We start from the raw sequence: 22,834 nt of genomic DNA, 5'->3' as shown, positions 1-22,834 counted from the left end.
CTTCCGAAAATCACTCAAAAATATAAATTATTGAAATTTTAAAAGAGAAATGTTGTTGCTCTTTTACTTAGTGTAGGGTATTACTTTTTTTTTTACTTTTTTTGCAAAATCAAAAACTTCCGAACATAAGCCAATATCGGATATTGTGTTCTGAAGTGAAGCGTATTCCAGAGAAACAAATAGTAGTCGGTTGGGGCACGGTCTGGACTATAAAGCGGGTGAGGCAAAACTTCCCAACCACTTTATTCTAAATACTCTTAACATGTATTTCAACATGTGGCCTAGTCATGATGGAATAGTATGGTTTCATGTCTGGCCGCATATTCTGGGGGTTTTTCGACCAATGCTCGCTTCAAACGTATAAGTTGGCGAGATTTTAGAAGCTCATAATACATATGACCCTTTTGCTCCCACCAAATACAGAGTATTACCTTAGCGCCATGGATATTTGGCTTTGGTATCGATTCGGCTGGTTGTCCGGGCTTAATATACAATTTCTTATGCTTCGGGTTTTAGTAATGGATCCATTTTTCATCGCAGGTAATGATCTGGTGCAAAAATTATTTTCTTTTATAGCATTTCAGATATACAAAATCGATTTTCAAAGTTTCTCAGCTTCAATTCGTATGGTACATTTAACTGTTTTTGGATGAATGCTGATATTTGCTTACAAAGCTCTTTTTTGAGTTTGAAAACAATCTTCATGGAGTAATGCCTCCAATTCGTGGTCTTCAAACTTGTTTGGCTGGCCTGGGCACGTTGACATGAATGGAACAGATTCACCATAAGCTAGGGTGAGCATTGAAAGAGGGTATGGGATTTAAAGATGTGTGGGATTTGGTCAATAACTTTGTAAGTTATCATGATCTACTTTATTTACCTAGAAATTCAACTGAAACTACAAACTGTTAATACCTACTACTACTATATTGGGTGCAAATTTTCTAACTTTAATTAATGTGATCATAATATGTGCTCTTTAAAACAAACACATTCCATACTTTCAAATAAGTAGTATTTGACTCTAATTCAAGAATTCTCTAAACATCATAGAGAATGTATAAATTGTTTTGGTCAATTGCAAGGCAGTACTCATCGACAATGGGGCAACACCACCAATAGACATGCCCTCAGCTTGCTGGGATTCTCTCAACATGATTAGAAGCATTTTTTGTTGCGACACCGAGAGATTATACCAGCAGCAATCGTAGATCATTGAAATGACATCATCATTCTGCAAAGAAAGTCATACAATTTGATGAGTACAAATAAACAAGCATTTAACAATAAAAAGTTACCGAAGTTTCCACCAAATTTCCCAAAGCACAATGGAAATAAAATAAAACGAATGAGTAAACCAAAAAGACGGGGGCGGCTGGCCAAATGCCCAAAAATATGCAAACAATCGTACAGACAATACTTACGAATTCCATGGAAACTTGTACAAATATAACCCAGAAAAACAGATTCTTTACCGTGTTGCAAAATCTGCAAAATAATTTCGTTACACTATAGTGAATACACAGAAGCTATATGTACTCACACTATATACTTTTGATGCCACTTGAAAATATCCATTAGCAAGTCCATAACTTTGTCGGCATCCGGAGCTTCCTCTTCTAAAATGGTGTCTAATTCCTTGAATTTTGCTTGAAGTATATCCTTTATAAGGGGTATATGAGCAGCAAATACAAAGCACCATGAATCACTGACAAAATTCCCAAAGGCACCAAAAAACACACACACAACATGAACGGCCGAAGTGAAATAGTAACCAAAATCGGTTGTATAATCGATGTAGGGAAAAAGAAAGGGCATAATAAAGATACGCTCCTTAAAGAAGAGCATATAGAAAATGGGAGTGCCAACGATGGCTATTGATACCAAGATGACAATACCTAATAAAATTGAAATAAGTTTCTTAACCAATGATATACTTTGCTTCAATAGTTTGTGATAATTCTTAGTTTTCAGCTCATAGGTGCTGTAAATTCCATTAATTTCGTTATGCAAAAAACAAAATTTATCCTTGCATTTAAGCCCATTGATGAGTTTAGCATAGGCCTATGTAGGGAACAAAATAAGATACGAGTAATAATAATAATAATATATAAAGCTAGCTTACTTGTAAGCCCGTACAAAACATGCACAGACATTTTAGAATTTCGGACCAATCATTATTAATAGCAACACCCACATACATGGTGTAAAAGGTAAATGCAATGGCACCATTTACCAAACCAATTAAACTCCATGTCACCCAAGTCATTTTATAGTCTTCTCTTACCACATCAGCTCCACAAATTTCCGAAATAACGCGCGTGAAATTGAAAACTTTTTCATAATGTTTTGAATATTTATAGGTCGTAATTGTTGAGGGCTCCATTTTCTTCAGAGATCTTACCATAAATGATGGTTTGCTTTTACCAGCCACAACTAACGACAAATGTCTTGGAAATATTCTGGCCTAATAATAATTCTTGCAATTAAGTACTTAAATACAATTTAATGCAATTGTAATACATTTATTTGAAGTGAGAATTCAACACAATTAAATATGATTTATTGTATTTATAATTGAATTCTTTTGTGCATAATAAGTCAAGTTGCGGCTTTATAAAGGTAATAGTTGGCTTTATAAAGGTAATACAGTAGCGGCCATAAAATATACAATCTTAAAACGCTTATATTGATTTAGTTATTTTGGGGTATTTCTCTGATCAGAAGTTTCAAATTGGGGTATATCTTACTCTTTTAGCCACAGTTTTATGTGTATAAGTTTATAATCAAAATAATTAAATTTTTACTTTGATTAGGGTTCATATATTAAGAAAAACAAGTAAGAAAGTATGGTCGGTCAAGCCCTTACACTAAGAAAAATAGCAAAAACATTTTTCTTTTAAAATTTCAATAATTTATATTTTTGAGTGATTTTCGGAAGTGGGCCTTATATGGGGGCTATGACCAATTATGGACCGATCACCATGAAATTAGGTCGTGTGATTTATGTCTAAATTAAAGTTAACTATGTTGAATTTTGTGTGTATACCGATATTTTAAAGCGATTTATGCACGTTAAATTGATTTTCGGAAGCGGGTCTATATGGGAGCTATGACTAATTATGGACCGATCGTAACAAAATTTGGTGACATGAATTTTGTGTTTATAAAACTTATTTGGAGCGGAATTTGTGGAGATACATATATAAATTAAACATTTATGAGCGGTAAAGTCCAATTTCGGGAGGACATTTGTATGGGGGCTAGGTGAAATAATGAACCGATTTCAGCCAGTTTCAATAGGCTTGGTCCTTGAGCCGAAAAAATAATATGTACCAAATTTAATTGAAATATCTTCAAAATTGCGACCTGTACTCTGCGCACAAGGTTTACATGGACAGCCAGCCAGCCGACCAGACGGACGGACAGACGGACATCGTTTAATCGACTCAGAAAGTGATTCTAAGTCGATCGATATACTTTAAGGTGGGTGTTAGATTAATATTTTTGGGCGTTACAAACATCTGCACAAACGCATTATACCCTCCCCACTATGGTGGTGTAGGGTATAAATACAGCTAAAGGTTTTTATGGAATAAGGTGGTTAGTTTATTAACCACCATGGCGGTTAGCATTAAAAATAATTATGATACAAATTTTCGTAGCGTATAAATATGTTTGAAAACTTATCATTTTAACTAAATTTTTTTAACAAAACAAACGAAATAGCTGTTTAGGTCGGCTCTTCCAATAGACAATTTTTCACAATTCTGATTCCACCACAGCAGTTTAGGTAGATAAGTTGTTAGTGAAGCATTAGCCAAATTTTATCATATTTTAACTGGAGCCCCCAAGGTATAGCACCATAATCAGATCGACTTGCTCCTAATAATTCTCTTCTTAGTAGGGTTCAAGACTGCAGACGCATTCGAATCTGAAGGTATACCTTCAAACAAAATATCTACAATTGAGTACACGCGGCATCCTTACAATATAACATAATATTATATTGAGAAACTCGTTATATCCTACCTATTTCAATCAACGTGGTTAGTAATCTAACCACCAATCAAAGAATATGGTATAAAATATTACTTGGTTAGCACAAGCCAACCAAAAAAACACTAAATAACCAAGTAACTGAATTTGATGAACAATAAGCACTCTGACTTTTTATACCCTACACCACCATAGTGGGGAGGGTATTATGCGTTTGTGCAGATGTTTGTAACGCCCAAAAATATTAGTCTAACAACCACTTTCTGAGTCGATTAAACGATGTCCGTCCGTTCGTCTGGTTGGCTGGCTTGCTGTCCATGTAAACCTTGTGCTCAGAGTACATGTCGCAATTTTGAAGACATTTCTATCAAATTTGGTACAGATTATTTTTTCGGCCCAACGACCAAGCCTATTGAAAATGGCGTAAATCGGTCCATTATTTCTCCTAGCCTCCATACAAATGTCCTTCCGAAATTGGAGTTTATCGGTCATAAATGTTTAATTTATAAATATATCTCCACAAATTGCGCTCCAAATAAGTTTTATATATACACAATTCATGTCACCAAATTTTGTTACGATCGGTCCATAATTAGTCATAGCTCCCATATAGACCCGCTTCCGAAAATCACTTTAACGTGCATAAATCGCCTAATAATGTTGGTATACTCACAAAATTTAACATAGTAAACTTTCATATAGATATAAATCACACGACCTTATTTCATGGTGATCGGTCCATAATTGTTCATAGCCCCCATATAAGGCCCACTTCCGAAAATCACACAAAAATATAAATTATTGAAATTTTAAAAGAAAAATTTTTTTGCTCTTTTACTTAGTGTAGGGTATTATATGGTCGGGCTTGACCGACCATACTTTCTTACTTGTTTTTATTGAATTCGGGAAAACTCCTTAGAAAAACTGTGGTTTACAATATTTTCAAATTAATATATTAATCTAACCATAGCAACCTGACTGCAAAGGTTTACAAAAAATTTAAACGATGACTTAAACAAATTTAATTGTTTAGCAAAATGCCAATAGATGTCATCAGGGTTGTCAGATTTTTTTTACCTCCATCCCCAAAAGCTAAGCGAAAAATCGCCATGTCGCCAATTGGAAATTTTGGTCGCCAAAGGCAATGAAAAAGAGCCACGTCTGGCGAGAAATCGCCACATCTGACAGTCACTAGAAATTATTTAAAAACTCTAGAAAAGGTGGTTAGAAAGTGACCACTAAACCGGAAAGAGTTAAAATAAAAATTAGTGATAAATCTGAATCTGGCCCGACTGAAATCTGGTATATGGGCAATTCCACGAGAATGACAACCACGACTAAAAAATAAAAACTGTTGAAAGTTTTTTTCAAAATGATTTGAATATTAGAGTATTTAGAGCTTATTACAATATATTTTATATTTGAACGTTTTGTTCAGATTTTTAGAATCAACTAAATAATTCTTCGCTGAACACTCATTTAGCATAACTGAATGCAAAATTCAGTAAAGTTGTTCTGGAATAGTAAAACAAAACTAAACGCATCGTTCAGTAAATCTGAACGAGACGTGGTAAAAATATTTTAGCAAATTTTTTTAAAACTTTTATATTATTTCAATTGCCGGCTACAGAAGTAACGGGATTCTAAAACAAACAACAAGTGTTAAGTTTGACCGAATCTCATTTGTGTTCTGATTATTAAAGTGAGTAGTTCATATTTTTCATGCATTAACATTGAGCTTTGTTAGAGCAATTCAATTTCTATTGCCGGAGTTAGAAATTGAATATTTAATAAATATTCGATAATTGTTTACTATAGAAGCAGACATCTACATCCATTAAAAAAATTGGACCCCGAGCAGAATTTCAGAAGAAGCCTTTTAAGAAGTGGAACAAGACAGTGTGTATTATAAAAAATTTTGTTACTGAAGGCAGTATAACTTTTTTGTCATCTGAGTACAGAGACATATTAATAAATATAGTCCTGGCAAACTCCATCATTAACGGAAAAATGTTAACATCATCTGATTTTAAGGTAATTTTCGATGACATATACATGGAATTTCCTCAGGAAGAGGAATGTTGAATAAATTTTGTTAATATTAAAAAACATTTAAAAATCTTTTATTTAATTTTCTGAACGCAGCTGCACGCAGCTGGTAAAATAATAAGCTTACGTTCAATAATGAAGAAATTGAACGCATCGGATAAAAAACTAAACTCTCGTTCAGTATTGCGAAAATTAAACGAATATAGATAAATGAGCTATGACTAATTATGGACCGATCGTAACAAAATTTGGTGACATGAATTTTGTGTATATAAAACTTATTTGGAGCGGAATTTGTGGAGATACATATATAAATTAAACATTTATGACCGATAAAGTCCAATTTCGGAAGGACATTTGTATGGAGGCTAGGTGAAATAATGGACCAATTTCAGCTAGTTTCAATAGGCTTGGTCCTTGGGCCGAAAAAATAATATGTACCAAATTTCATCGAAATATCTTCAAAATTGCGACCTGTACTCTGCGCAAAATGTTTACATGGACAGACAGCCAGATGGACGGACTGACATCGTTTAATCGACTCAGAAAGTGATTCTAAAGGTAGGGTCACACATGGCAAATATTTACACAAAAAAGCATATCCACTCTTTTTAGCACAAATTGTTTGAAGTGTTTACTCTTACAAGTGCTTTGTAAGATCAAACAACATTAAATAAAATAAAACTAAATTTTTTGGTTTGAATCATTATACACAGAAAAAATTATATTTCAATTCAAACATTTATCCCATATTGAACTGGTTTGAATTATTTCATAATTAAATCAAGTATTCATTTGCTCAAAAACAAAATTTCTTGATATTTTCTATTGAATTTTGAGTTTTGAATTTGATTTTTTTGACAATTGAATATACAATTTTCGTTATTGGTTGAATTTCAAATACAAAAATTATTGAATAGATAATTTTCATAATTGATACACAAAAAATAACAAAAATGAGTTTTCAATTACGAAAATTACACTAGTTTACAAATCAAACATTTTTGTTTGCTCATTGAATGAAACTTATATTTTTGAAAAGAGCTAGGGACGCTAGTTAATTGACCATTTTTTGTTTCCCACCTATACGTAGTGTACCCAATTGTAGTAATTAGGTATTTACATCGTTTTTGGGTACTCAACACTCTGGCGAAGATACTTCATACTTTCAGAGTTGTCTTTTTTTAAAAAATTCAAAAAAAATTAACGGGAAAAAAATAAATACTGTTTAAAAGTACATCTTTTTTGTAGATAAACGTTAATAAATCGCTATTAAATACAAAACTCTAAACTAAAAACTATTTTAAAATGTCTTCTAGAAAGTGTAAAATAAACCCAGACCATTTTGGTTTTATTTGCGGAAAAATTATTCAGTCAAATCGAGGTTTTCCTATAACACAAACACTGCAAAACGCTTATTTACATTAAAAAATTTCGTAAAAGCTTTAGATAAGACAAAACCAGCATTTCAATATTTTTGCAGCGTGTTCCCGAGTCTTTCTGAGGCTAAACTAAAAGAAGGGATATTTGTGGTCCTCAAATAAGAACAATTTTGGTTGATACCAAATTTGAGTGTCTATTAACCGATGTTGAAAATGCAGCATGGAATTCTTTTAAACTTGTTGTTCAAGAATTTTTGGGGAATAAGAAAAGTCAAAATTACAGAGATATTGTTGCGAATTTATTACATAATTTTGAACTGATGGGTGTAAATATATCCCTCAAAATTCCATTTTTACATTCTCATGTGGATTTTTTCCCGGAAAACCTCGGACACATGAGTGACGAACATGGAGAGCGTTTCCTTCAAGATTTGAAGTTTTTCGAGAGGAATTATCAAGGTTTTTGGGATCAGAATATGCTAGGAGAATACTGTTGGAGTGTCGTGAGGGAGTCAAATGAAAATAATTATAAAAAGATGACTAAAACACTTCACTTTTAATTTGTTTGTCCTAATTTAATGTACATTTTTATATGTTTCGTTTTTAATAAATATCTCAAAAGTTTGACGTCCAGGAATTTTTTTAATATTTTTTCCGAAGTTAGAAGACCTAAATACACAAATCCCCATATGTTTCAATTCATGAGCAAAAACCTTGTAAACTAGTGTTATCTATTCAATAATTTTTGTATTTGAAATTCAACCAATAACGAAAATTGTATATTCAAATTTTTAAAAAATTCATGGGTCAAGCTTACAATCAGTTAAGAAATAAGTAGTAAATTTACAACAAGAATATGTAGCTAAAAAAGACTAAAAATATTGTATTGTGTTGGAATCGAACAGCCACATTATTTGCTTGTGTTTGATAGTCAAGCTGCTAACTCACTGCTCCATGTACGAGTTATTTTATTGTAAGTTAACAATAGTTTTAACATCAACATATAAATGAAAATGATATGAACAAAAAAATTAATGGCTTTGACAGGTGGCGAACCACTAACCTCCCGTTTTCCAGTCAAACACACTAGATAGCTGTGCTAAATGCAAAAGTTCATTATATACCTGTATAAAAATAAGTACTTATTCTAGTAAATAAAATAATGTGCTGGGTAACCACCACTCATTACAAAATAATGCATGAAATAACTAGTTGCTATTACAAAAATTCACAAAATTTTTGCTGGGTTAAGACACAAAAACTTGCTATTTTCACTTAAAAAATATATTTTTTGTATAAATTTCTTATTATAACTCCGAAACTACTAATCGGATGAAAACGCAGTATATAACTTCAATAATATCGGACTAACCTTTTTGAGTTATCATAAATTATGTGGAGAAACATCTAAAAAAATTCACAATTTTAGAAAAAAAATATTTAAAAAAAATCTATCCATAGAATTAGAAGTACTTAGGTAACCTGATGCAACAAATCTATATAGTGGTTAGTGAAGCCTTTTTTCTGTTGACTTGTGTTATTGCCGAAAATTTCTATTTAGCTGGACAAATTCAATTTTAGCTTCAAACTGGACAGGCATCAAAAAAGCTGGACAATCCTGCCAAGTCCAGCCCGGCTGGCAACCCTAGTGGCAAGGGTATATATAAGTTTGTCATTCCGTTTGTAATTTCTACATTCTTCATTTGCGACCCCACAAAGTATATATATTGTGCCATGTCCGCCTGTCCGTCTATGTGTTGAAATCAACTTTCCGAAGCCCCCAAATAACTTACATACACGATTTATACATCAATATCTCCGAAATTCTTCCAGCTCGGTTGCTATTTAAAATCGAGAAAATCGGGCCACAAATGGCTGAGATATAAGGAAAAAACCAGGACAACTTCGATTTTTGACCCATATCTGGATTATTCTATATAAATCATTAATATAGACAATATAGATATCTAATGATAGATATTTCAAAGACCTGTGTAACGACATATATAAGACCATAGAAAGTTGGACCTACAATGGGTGAAAATCGGAAAAAATATTTTTAACCCGAATTTTTTTCACCAAAAATTTTTTTTTTTTTTATTTTTAAATTTTTTTTAAAATTTAAAAAAAACAAATTTTTAAAATTTAAAAAAAAATTTTAATAACAACTGGAAAAAAAATTTAAATTTTGTTTACCTAAAAATATTTAAAATTTTTATTTTAAGGTATAATTTGATGAAGGTATATAAGATTCGGCCCAGCCGAATATTGCTCTCTTACTTGTTTTCTTTAGGGTTGTTAAATTTGTTTTACTTTTTTACTTTGCTCAGAGTTTTCTTATTCTCATTCTAGGAGTAACCCCCCAAATTGTAATTAGGTGTTCTAATTTTGAACGTTCATTTATATGTAAGAATTGGCCGTTGTTGGAATTACTTGCCACTTGACCAACGTACAATTTATGCTACTACTTAGGGACATTTTATTTCTTATTTTTTTAACTTCATTCTTCTTCTTCTTCGGCTGGGTAGCCATCTTTTAATTACTTTATTTTTTATTATTAATTTATAATTTATTAATATTAATTTAGTTTGCATTGTTATTTATAATAATTATAATTTACTTTTGTAACATATATTTATTGGCCTTATACTTAATATAAATAAATACAGTTTTTGAGTAAAAAAACATTTATATTGTTATATGGGCAATTCCATGTCATCGTAAAAGTATCATCGTAAAAGTATCTGAAAAATAATTTGGTCCCATTTATGTCCCATCCATATTTTAAAACAAGTAAGAAAGTATGGTCGGTCAATCCCGACCATATAATACCCTACACCAAGTAAATGAGTAAAAATATTTTTCTTTTAAAATATCAATAATTTATATTCGTGAGTGATTTTCGGAAGTGGGCCCAACATTTTTAAGTGATTTAAGCACGTTAAAGTGATTTTCGGAGGCGGGTCTATATGGGAGCTATGACTAATTATGGAGCGATCGTAACAAAATTTGGTGACATGAATTTTGTATATATAAAACTTATTTGGAGCGAAATTTGTGTAGATACATATATAAATTAAACATTTATGACCGATAAAGTGCAATTTCGAGAGGACATTTGTATGGGGACTAGGTGAAATAATGGACCGATTTCAGCCAGTTTCAATAGGCTTCGTCCTTGGGCAGAACAAATTATATATGTACCAAATTTTATCGAAATATCTTTAAAATTGCGACCTGTATTCTGCGCACAAGGTTTACATGGACAGCCAGCCAGCCAACCAGCCAGCCAGCCTGCCAGCCTGCCAGCCAACCAGCCAACCAGCCAACCAGCCAACCAGCCAACCAGCCAACCAGCCAACCAGCCAGCCAACCAGCCAACCAGCCAGCCAGCCAACCAGCTAGCCAACCAGCCAGCCAGCTAGCCAACCAGCCAGCCAGCTAGCCAACCAGCCAGCCAGCTAGCCTGCCAACCAGCCAGCTAGCCAGACTGAAATCGTTTAATCGACTCAGGAAGTGATTCTAAGTCGATCGGTATACTTTAAGGTGGGTGTTAGACCAATATTTTTGGGCGTTACACACATCTGCACAAACGCATTATACCCTCCCCACTATGGTGGTGTAGGGTATAAAAATATAAGTTCTTTCGAAACATTGTTGTCCAAAATATGGAGCGAAATAAGGGTACATCGTACGTGACATAAAACTGAAGTAATTTTTAGGTACATGTAGAAATATGCGAAAATTGAGAGGCGTTATGTTTTCTCTTAATTTCTTACACTAAACCAAATATGTTTCTTTTACAATCCGTCATACACAGAATAAACTATTTCTTAAACCGTTTCAATTCAAATATTTGTCACATATTGAACTGGTTTCAATAATTTCATAATTAAATCAAGTATTCATTTGTTCAAAAACAAAATTTCTTGATATTTTCTATTGAATTTTGAGTTTTGAATTTGATTATTTTGACAATTGATTATACAATTTTCGTTATTGGTTGAATTGTCAAAATAATAAAATTCAAAACACAAAATTCAATAGAAAATATTAAGAAATTTTGTTTTTGAACAAATGAATACTTGATTTAATTATGAAATAATTGAAACCAGTTCAATATGGGATAAATGTTTGAATTGAAATATATTTTTTTCTGTGTATTTAAATAAAAACAGTATTTGGATGATTTTATAGTAAATGAAATTTAATATCGTACGTGACATACCGTACGTGTAGGAGTCAAATTCATTTCATACCACATGCTAATTGAGGAGCCACAAAATAAAAGGCACTTTTTCGAATTTTTTTTTTTAAATTGATTTTTTGGTATTTTTATAACATTTGGGTTGAAATCTCCTAGAAAAAAATCAATTTCCCAAAATTTTTAAATTTATTTTGCGGCTCCTCAATTGGAAGCTTAGTTTTCGACGCAATCTTAGCCTAAAACATATCAATTAAATTAAAAAATTAAATATAGTCAGTTTATTTTTGCCCTTAAAATTTTGTAATAAGCTCTCAATACTTTCATATAGTAAAATTTTAGGGTTTTCTCCTATTCAAATAATCTTGAAAAAAAAAACGTTTCAAGAGTTTTTGTATTATTTAAGTTGTGGTTGTCATTCTCGTGGAATATCCCATATATAGCTTCTTTAGCTAACTACAACCAATGTCTGCCAATTGTGTTCTCAAGAGTTTTTAATAACAATTATCGTGTTGCTCAACCAACTACAATAATGTCTCGCAAACATTCAAATAATTTTAAAAAGTTATTTAATTTTACTCGAAAATTTTCCGAACTTTGTGGTTGTGATGTTATAAAAGATGATTATAAACTAGACTGGAGGACTTATGCAATTTTCATATTAATCAATCTGGCTTTAAGCTGTACAGTTTACTCCAATTACATTGAGGTAATTGTTAAGGGAGATTTATATAATCTCTTGAAATCAGCATCTGTAATTGGAACTGGAGTGCAGGTAGAAATTTGCGTTTATAAAATTAATTATTCTTAATAATGATTGATTCAAATTGTTGCACTTAAAGGGCTACACCAAATTAATAAATGGTCTCAGGCAACAGAAAGAAATTCGCTATTTGTACAGGGAAATCATCGATATGTATGAAACATACGAATTGAAATCGTTGGCCTATAAACAATCTTTAAAATATAATATTTCATTGGTTAAAAAACTGCTGGCCATTACATTCGCCACTGTTTTAATTGTCAGTATAGGCGTAACTGTGGTACCTTTATATATGTTGATTTTTCAAAATATACGCGTTGATATTATGCCATTTATTTTCCCCTTCATTGATACCAGTACAGATTTTGGATTTTACTTAACATTTGTCTTGCACATAATTTGTGTGTTTTTTGGAACGTATGGAAATTTTATTATGGATTCGTGGCTGTTTATATATGCTGCTCATGTACCGCTGATGAAGAATATTTTAAAATGTAAATTTGATGATCTGGATGGTATACTGGAGGAATATCCGAGAAATGTAGAGAAATCTGGGCAACTACTAAGTGATATATTTAAATGGCATCAGAAATATATAAAGTGAGTATGAAGATTCGACCAACCAAAACCGATATAAGTTTGTTTTGTAGAATTTCAAGGAATGTGGATGCTGTTTGTGTGGCTCTGATTTTTCGAAATGATCTTGCTAAAGAAACGATTAATTTTTGAGAACTAATGTTATTAGAAATTAGTTGGCGAGCGTATTTGTAAGTTATTGGATGGCTTCGGATATACTGCCATCTATAACGATTCATAAAAAAAATACATGGGGGATTTCATGTCCAGTGAACCAGCTTTTGAAATCGATTGGGATGAAATTAGCACCAATAGTAATTCCGACACAATTTGTCAACAAGATCGGTGAAGAACTCTAAGTTCTATAGTTCTTAGCAAAGTGTATGCTGATCGGAAGACATCGATTTCAAAAGTTGGCCCACTTGACATGAAATCCCTCATATACAGTGGTTGACAAAACAATGGAAACTTTTCCAAATATTTCATTAGTGGCCTAAAATCTGAAATAATTTTTTTACAAAATTTAAACATTTTTGTGGTATTTTATTTGTATACTTTTATTAACTTAATTTAACAAAAAAGAAAGGACATAATTAATTAAATTCTAAAAATGAGAAAACAAAATCAAAATATCTCTTTATTACGGCATTGACAAAACAATGGAAACTTAGGTATTATTTTAACAAATATGGTCTAAACTTTGCAATAACTCAATATTTTGTTGGGTATCCCTTATTATTTATAACTGCTACACATCGACGATACATTGAACCAATTAAAGAGTCAATGGTCTCCTTTGAAATATATTTTTCCATTCCCTTATAACCGCCTCCGATAAATCTTCCTGGTGTAATTTTGGGTCCTTATTTTACGATCTACAATTTCCCTAAAGGTGTGTTTCGGGTCGTTATCGTGTTGGAATCTCCAAACTAGGGGCATATTTTCCTCAGCGTATGGATACATAACATCGTTTAATATGGTTCTGTATCCAATACCTGTCATGGTATCTTTCATAATATGAATTGGGCCCATACCTTGCCCTGAAAAACATCCCCATACCATAATATTGTCACCGCCAAACTTTACAGTCTTATTTGTGTACTTTGGATCTAATCTTTTTCCCTTTGGTCGTTCTACAAATGTTCTCCCATCACTGCCTCTTAAATTGTATTTGGATTCGTCGGAAGAGAGGACAGTATTCCATTTCTGTATCGACCAGTTTAAATGATCCCTGACATATTGTAGACGAGCAGAACGATCCTTTTTAGAAATGAGTGGTTTTTTAACAGGACTATAGCAACCAAGACCAGCCTCATTTGCCCTGCGGCTAACTGTTCGGGTACTTATTTCTAATTTTAGGCTATTAATCTCTCGAGGAGTTATTTTTAGGAATTTCTTGAACTCTCTCGCTATTAAATTATCATGTCTAGGAGTAGTCTTACGAGGCCTTCCACCTAAATGTTGAGTTTTTACAGAACCGGTCTCACGAAATTTCTTTATAATTTTTGAAACTGCTCATTTATTTATTGAATATTTGTCACAGATACTTTTTTGTTTTAAACCAGCCTTAAAATCGTTAATTATTTTATTTGTTAAGTCTTCACAAATCTAAACTTTAGCCATTTTCGTTAACTTTGAAAAAAGCAATTATGCGAAAAACTTAGAAAAAGAAATTGTGAAAAATTACCAGAATTTAAAAATAAAATAAAATAACTGTAAACAGGATGCTTTTTACATCGTCCTTTTAAATATTATTTTCGTTTTACACTTCTTTCTTGCAGAAGTTTAAGAGTTTCCATTGTTTTGTCAGTAGCGAAATAGTGAATATTTTTAATTTTGTTCCTTTTTTCAGTTGTTTGTTTTTCAGTTAATTTATATAAATAAAACTATACAAGTAAAATACTAAAAAAAAATTTTTTTATTTTAACAAAATATTTTAAATTTTGGGCTACATATGGAATATTTGGAAAAGTTTCCATTGTTTTGTCAATCACTGTATATTGTACTTTATGGTGTCACAATAGGAAAAGCATTGCAGATTTATACAGGTCTCACAATAACCTTCTCCACACTTCGAAAAAAGCACATTAACATTAACATATGTATATTTTTGTTTTTCAGTTTCTGCAAAACAATTAAGGATACATTTTTCTGGGTCATCGCTGTTCAAATAGGCTTTGAATTTATGGGTATTGTCTGTACAATTGTTTGTATATTTCTGGAAATATGGCCACCAGCACCAGCATATTTGCTCTATATATCCTGTCTGCTTTATTCCTATTGTTCGTTGGGCAATATCGTCGAAGTATCGGTAAAATTCTATGTTCACAACTGTAACAAATTTAATTTTATATAAAATTCCAACATTTTTCAATTCACTTTAGAACGATGATGTAATTGATATTATCTATGACTGTTGCTGGTATAATTTGACGGTGCCGGAACAGAAAATGATTTTAATCATGTTGCGGGAATCCCAACAGGCTACTGGTATTTTAATTGGCGGCGTGGTGCCCTTATCGCTGAATACAGCTCTGCAAATTACAAAAACGGTTTATACCATGTCAATGTTTCTTAAAAGCTCATTAAATTAATTAATATATAGCACAGATTCTATTGAGATTCTCAGAGCACTGAGAAAAAGTAAATCAACATTTTTTTGTATTTTTTATGCTTAAATCTGAAAATGAAAAATGCTTACATCTTTTTTTTTAATCATGTAGTCCAAATAGGACATAATTATCTTTAAAATGCATCTTAAATCAATAAAATCCAACACCAGCTTCAAAAGATACGAACACATTACCTCATTTTTGTTTCATTTTGCAAAAAATTAAAGGTTCATAAAATCGTGCCGTGTCGGTACTATCAATCATTGATAAAATTTTCGAAAAAATAGCATCTGATTAATTGTCAAACGACAGCTACACTCAAAAAATATATTCGTCCAATTCACAATCGTTGTCGTAGCATTGTATCGTTGTATCGTTGTTACAACGTTGTATGTCGTAATGTTTTTTTTTTTATTAATTGGGGCCTTCAAACGGTCTGCTATTAGGACATATTATCAAACAAAAAAGTTCTAAACTGATAAGACTTTTTTAACTATGTTTATGGTTTTGTCATAAAATAACACTTTCTTTGTTTAAAGCTCAACAAAAATTTGTTAAACTATCATAATATATTAGGATAGTATGACCTAATAGCAGACCGTTTGAATCCCCCAAATGTTTTGTTTTTGTTTAAAAAAATTTTGTTTCTGGAACGAAAGAAGCTTTAATAAATGTTATAGAATATATTTGTGGTGAAATCTCTGAAGGGTTTAATGGTGTGGCCGCTTTAATTTTTGATTTCCCAAGAGCCTTTGATTTAGTACAATATGATATTCTAATAAAAAAAATAGGCTTCAGTTTGTACAAACTGGATATTGGATGACCAAATTTTTACCAGTGTTCCTCAGGGCAGTATCCTAGGACCATTGCTTTTTAAGATATACATATTGGCAATTCCATTTGTAAGCCTATTGGTCTTTACTAGCATAACCCGGTGCACTTCGCTACCCCTACCCTAGTAAAATTAAAAAATATGAATAGAATCTCTCAATTACAGTTCACTTGATATTCTAAAATAACTAACTAATTTTGTATGGGACATACCACTCCACTGCTCTGATCCCACCTATTTTTAAACCTTTTATGTAAATATGAAGCTTTACTTTAACTTTCCTAATAAGCCGATCATGCTTAGCTAAACTTTGAACAGGGAACAGGAATAAATTCGTTTTTACCTAACCTCCGTAGAAGCCCGACCATATAATACCCTACACCAAGTAAATGAGTAAAAATATTTTTCTTTTAAAATATCAATAATTTATATTTTTGAGTGATTCTTCGAAGGGGCCTTATATGGGAGCTATGATCAATTATGGACCGATCACCACAAAATTAGGTCGTGTGATTTATGTCTATATGAAAGTTATTTATGTTGAATTTTGTGTGTATACAAAAATTTTTAAGTGATTTATGTACAATTACCAAGCCTATTGAAACTGGCTGAAATCGGTCCACTATTTCACCTAGCCCCCATACGAATGTCCTCCCGAAATTGGACTTTATCGGTCATAAATGTTTAATTTATATATGTATCTCCACAAATTCCGCTCCAAATAAGTTTTATATACACAAAATTCATGTCACCAAATTTTGTTACGATCGGTCCATAATTAGTCATAGCTCCCATATAGACCCGCTTCCGAAAATCACTTTAACGTGCATAAATCGCTTAAAAATGTTGGTAAACACACAAAATTCAACATAGTTAACTTTAATATAGACATAAATCACATGACCTAATTTCATGGTGATCGGTCCATAATTGGTCATAGGCCCCATATAACCCCACTTCCGAAAATCACTCAAAAATATAAATTATTGAAATTTTAAAAGAAAAATTTGTTTGCTCTTTTACTTAGTGTAGGGTATTATATGGTCGGGCTTGACCGACCATACCTTCTTACTTCTTAAATTTGTCAAAGGTTTATAAATACAATTTTGAATGGAAATTTTGTTTTATAAACCTTTGATAAATTTAAATATTGTTTATGCATATGGGAGTTAGAAAATAAAAAAAACACCTTCAAAATATATTTTTTAAGTGACTTTAAATTACTAAAGTCTTCTTCTTTGATTTCTATAACAACTCTCAATTAAAACAGAGCGAAATCAATACTGTTTAATTGTTTCTCTTATTTATTTACAACAACAAATTGGACAAACACGCATTGCATTGTTTACTTTTTAGCTTAAGATTCATATGTACACGTTTTTGCATATGTGTTAGTAACATCTTTAAACTCTTATAACTCCTAAAAAACTGAACCGATTTCAATAAAATGTATATTCTGCACTTCTGTGAACAAATCCCTTTAAAATGGTATGTATATTTCTTGCCCAAATTTAATGTATAATGTGAGCGTAAAAGGGGTCTAAAGAATTCGACTTGCCTATTAATATTATGATGTTGCATTCAGGGGGTAATAAATTTTAAAACAAGTAAGAAAGTACGATCGGTCAAGCCCGACCATATAATACCCTACACTAAGTAAATGAGCAAAAATCAATAATTTATAATCATGATTGATTTTCGGAAGTTTCCTTATATGAGGGCTATGACGAATTATGGACCGATCATCATGAAATTAGGTCGTGTGATTTACGTCTATATGAAAGTTATTTAAGTTGAATTTTGTGAGTATACCAACATTTTTAAGAGATTTAAGCACGTTAATGTGAATTTCGGAAGCGTTTCTATATGGGAGCTATGACTAAGTATAGACCGATCGTTACAAAATTTGGTGACATAAATTTTGTATATATAAAACTTATTTGAAGGGAAATTTGTTTAGATACATATATAAACAAGTAAGAAAGTATTGTCGGTCAAGCCCGACCATATAATACCCTACACTAAGTAAAAGAGCAAAAACGTTTTTCATTTAAAATTTCAATAATTTATATTTATAGTGATTTTCGGAAGTGTGCCTTATATGGGAGCTATGACCAATTATGGACCGATTACCATGAAATTAGATCGTATGATTGATGTCCACATTAAAGTTAACTATGTTGAATTTTGTGTGTATACCAAAATTTTTAAGCGATTTATGCACGTTAAAGTGATTTTCGGAAGTGGGTCTATATGGAAGCTATGACTAATTATGGACCGATCGTAACAAAATTGAGTGACATGAATTTTGTGTATATAAAACTTATTTCGAACGGTAGTTGTAGACATACATATATAAATTAAACATTTACACCGATAAAGTCCAATTTCGGAAGGACATTTGTACGGGGGCTAGGTGAAATAATGGACCGATTTCAGCCAGTTTCAATAAGCTTGGTCCTTGGACCGAAAAAATAATATGTACCAAATTTGATCAAAATATCTCCAAAATTGCGACATGTACACTGCGCACAAGGTTTACATGGACAGCTAGCCAGCCAGACGGACGGACGGACATCGTTTAATCGACTGTGTTAGATTAATATTTTTGGGCGTTACAAACATCTGCACAAACGCATTATAACCTCCCCACTATGGTGGTGTAGGGTATAATTAAAAATATAAGACCGATAAAGTCCAATTTCCGGAAGACATTTATATGGGGGATAGGTGAAATAATGGACCGATTTCAGCCAGTTTCAATAGGCTTCGTACTTGGGCCAAAAAAATTATATGTACCAAATTTGATCGAAATATCTTGAAAATTGCGCCCAGGTTTACATGGACAGCCAGCCAGACGGACGGACGGACATCGTTTAATCGACTCAGAAAGTGTTTTAAGTCGATCGGTATACTTTCAGATGGGTATTATACTAATATTTTTGGGCGCTACAACCATCTGCACAAACGCATTATACCCTCCCCAATATGGCGGTGTAGAGTATAAAAAACTAATAAAATCCATCTGAATTGTTCGTGGGAAGGAAAATAAGAATAAACCTTAACTTACTGGAAAAAAACCAAAATTGGTTCATAAATTTCGTAATCAAAAAGTGGAAACACAGTTTAATAACCAATATGGAACAAAGAAAAGAAGTTACAAAGTTGTACAACAAATTTTAGCAAAAGTATATAAGCGAAATAATATGAAATGGTCCCCTGGCATAATAGTAAAGGAAATTGTTGATGTTATGCACGAATTTAAAATTTACAATTTCTCAGACTTCCGATCCCTGACTTAAATATATCATCATTAACTGATTTGTTAGATTGCTTTAATTTAAAATCATTATATTTTAATCCTTTAGAAATAATATAAATGTACCTAAACTAATGGCAACTAGTCAACAGGATTTAGAGCAACAATCTCGATCTCTATTTCAACAGATCACTAAACTACCGAATAGCAATTGAACCTTCAACAGCTGTATAATCTAGATAACATCAGCCGTCTAATCCAAATCAATTATCTAAAGCAAATCAGGAATTACGAAGATCCAGTGGAAGCCTCCGTTTTGGTCCCCGTACTATACATACATATATCTAAAACAAAGAGGGAACAGTATTTCAACCAATATATTTTCTGTGTGTAGAAATAAATTACACGAACTTATTTGATAATGATCGGTATATAATTGGTCGTAGCTTACATCATAGAGAATAGACATAGAGCGGAAACTCTCATTTCAAAGACCTAACTCAGTTATCAAAAGCCAAAGTGGTGAGAATGTATTAGTAGAAAAAAACTATGTGAAAACAAAAACATCACTCGTATTTGTGATTATTTTGAGTAATATTTTCATTTGAGTATTTTCTAGTTTCCGTACTATGTTTCTCTATGGCTGTCATAGAAGGCCCGTTTCCGAATATCACTCACGAAAATAAATTATTGAAATTTTAAGGGAAAACGATTTTTGCTCATTTACTAAGAATAGGATATCATATTGTCGGGCTTGGCTGACTATAGTTTCTTGTTTGTTCCTAACTCCCTGGTTATACCTGATAAATTTTTATCATGATAAACTTCAAAATGGTTGTCTAGATAAAAAATTATCAGGTATAATAGTCCCCATTTATTAGTATTATTTCTTCGTTATGATAAAATTGTTAATGCTTTTGCTTAGACAACTTTGTCTTGACAACAAATGTCATTTATTGTTATGATCAATATTTGTCAAGCATAGACAGGGGGTAATGTACAAATTCCAACTCTTATGGTGGGGTGCTTTAACAAACGCCATTTTATTTTCGAAGGTACTCGTATTAAGCTAGGACTACATATGCAAACTAATGGATTTTCTTTAAAGCACCCTTGATCGGATCAATAGTTTACCAAATATGTTTTTTCTTCTACTAAATTTCTGGGTTTTCCCAATGTACAACTTTCAGCTGGTTGTCCTTTTCTGCCTGTGTGCCTTTGACAAACGCCATTTTGTTAGCGAAGACATTTAGCTAAGACATCATATGTGATTAAGCGAAGACACAATTGCAGATAAATTCATTAATTAGTCAGTAGATGTGATATATTTTCATTGAGAATTTAACAAAAAAATCATTAATAGTTCTAATACTTTTTTCAAAATATATTTATTATTCGAATTTCGGTCTTTGAACCGATATGTTAATATTTGTGCTGATATTTTTATTTAATTCAAAAATTGTCTCAACATCATGGAAAATGTATAAAACGTTTTCGTCAACTGCAACGCAGTACTCATTGATAAGGGAGCAATACCACCAATGGACATACCTTCAGCCTGCTGGGATTCTCTCAACATGATTAGAAGCATTTTCTGTTGTGACACGCTCAAATTATACCAGCAGCAATCATAGATCATTAAAATAACATCATCGTTCTTGGGAAAACATTAATTTATTAATGACTAGCAAATGTAACATATCCAATTAACTTACTGAAGTTTCCACTAAATTACCCAAAGCACAATGGAAATAAAACAAAACGAATGAGTAGACCAAATAGACGGGCGCTGCTGGCCATATGCCCAAAAATATGCAAACAATCGTACAGACAATACTCACAAATTCTGTGGCAACTTGTACAAAAATGACCCAGAAAAATAGTTCCTTAACTGTATTACAAAATCTGTAAGGATAATTTGAATAAGTGATATAATTAAATTTTTAATACAGATTTTTCTAAAAACCTCTAATATTTACTTACACTTGATATTTTTGATGCCATTTAAAAATCTCATACAACTTTATGGCCACTTGCTTGAAATCTTTGGCGTCTTCCTTTTCTTGTAACAGTTCATCCAATTCGCGGAATTTAGCCTGAAGTATATTCTTTAATAGCGGTATATGAGCGGCGAATGCAAAACACCATGAATCACTGACAAAATTACCAAAAATTCCGAAAATCACACAAATTATGTGAAACAGTGAAGTCAAATAGTAACCAAAATCGGTTTTATAATCGATGTAGGGGAAAAAGAAGGGCATTATAAAGATGCGTTCATTAAACATCATTTTATAGATGGCGGGTGTGCCAATTATGGCCATGGACACCAATATCACGGATATTAATAAAATTACAATAAGTTTTTTCACCAACGATATGCTCTCCTTTAGCAATTTGTGATAGTTTGCAGTTTTTCGCTCATACACCGTATACATGCCGATAATTTCTCGATAAATGAAACGTACCATTTCGGGTCTGAGTAGACCGTTAACTAGTTTTGCGTAGCCCTAAAAGTATGCAGTTGAAATACTTTTGGAATTATTTTGTGTGTTGTAATTATTGCAGAGCTTACCTGAACACCTGTTCCAAACATACACAGGCATTTCAAGAGTTCCGTCCAATCATGGTTTATAGCTACTCCCACATACATGGTGTAGAATGTAAAAGCAATGGCCCCATTTACCACCGCAATTATAAACCATGTTAGCGCTGTCATCTTGTAGTCCTCCCGTATCAAATCGGCTCCACACATTCTTGAAAAGTTGCGCGTAAAGTTGAAAAGCTTTAAAAAACTATGCGAATATTTGGTGGTCATTGTTCCTGGAGCCATATAAAATATTTGTAAAATCTGCAGTAAAAAATCTGAAGTAAAATTTTGAAAACTGCAATTCCAAAACAAGTATTGTAACCAAATTCTAGAAATTTACGGGTTTATTTTAAGGATATAAAGGATGTACAGTGGTTTAGAAACTTTTTTTTTTAAATAATTCGATATCTCGGGAACTATTGGAGATATTGTTAGGAAATTTCACATGGTCGTCTCCAGTGTTGCCAATTCATGGTGAACAAAAAGGGCTAAATACTTAGAAAAAAGGCTAAAAAAGGGCTATGAAAGGGCTAAAAAGTGGCTAAAAAAGGGCTAACATTTTTAATTA

The 22,834-nt window shown here is 32.1% G+C and overlaps 3 protein-coding genes across 3 annotated transcripts; 1 reads left to right on the top strand and 2 right to left on the bottom strand.

Moving 5' to 3' along the window:
- Nucleotides 1-1,024: 1,024 nt before the first annotated feature.
- Nucleotides 1,025-11,694, bottom strand: LOC135955387 (odorant receptor 67d-like). The gene is made up of 5 exons (XM_065505737.1): nt 11,659-11,694; nt 2,126-2,467; nt 1,544-2,064; nt 1,299-1,488; nt 1,025-1,234 (listed from the first exon to the last, which is right to left on the bottom strand). Exons 1-5 carry the CDS (start codon nt 11,692-11,694, stop codon nt 1,025-1,027), a joined length of 1,299 nt encoding a protein of 432 aa, XP_065361809.1.
- Nucleotides 11,695-12,166: 472 nt separating this feature from the next.
- Nucleotides 12,167-15,567, top strand: LOC135953779 (odorant receptor 67d-like). The gene is made up of 4 exons (XM_065503787.1): nt 12,167-12,409; nt 12,477-12,997; nt 15,095-15,284; nt 15,358-15,567. The coding sequence occupies exons 1-4, from the start codon at nt 12,167-12,169 to the stop codon at nt 15,565-15,567; spliced, it is 1,164 nt and encodes a 387-aa protein (XP_065359859.1).
- A 5,556-nt stretch (nt 15,568-21,123) lies between these two features.
- On the bottom strand, nt 21,124-22,494 carry LOC135953259 (odorant receptor 67d-like). The gene is made up of 4 exons (XM_065503056.1): nt 22,252-22,494; nt 21,660-22,186; nt 21,392-21,581; nt 21,124-21,333 (listed from the first exon to the last, which is right to left on the bottom strand). Exons 1-4 carry the CDS (start codon nt 22,492-22,494, stop codon nt 21,124-21,126), a joined length of 1,170 nt encoding a protein of 389 aa, XP_065359128.1.
- Nucleotides 22,495-22,834: the final 340 nt, after the last annotated feature.

The sequence above is a fragment of the Calliphora vicina genome, chromosome 3, assembly GCF_958450345.1.
Source record: "Calliphora vicina chromosome 3, idCalVici1.1, whole genome shotgun sequence".
NCBI classification, from domain to species: domain Eukaryota; kingdom Metazoa; phylum Arthropoda; class Insecta; order Diptera; family Calliphoridae; genus Calliphora; species Calliphora vicina.
Note: the sequence above shows the minus strand (reverse complement) of the source record. Positions and strands in the feature narration are given on the sequence as shown.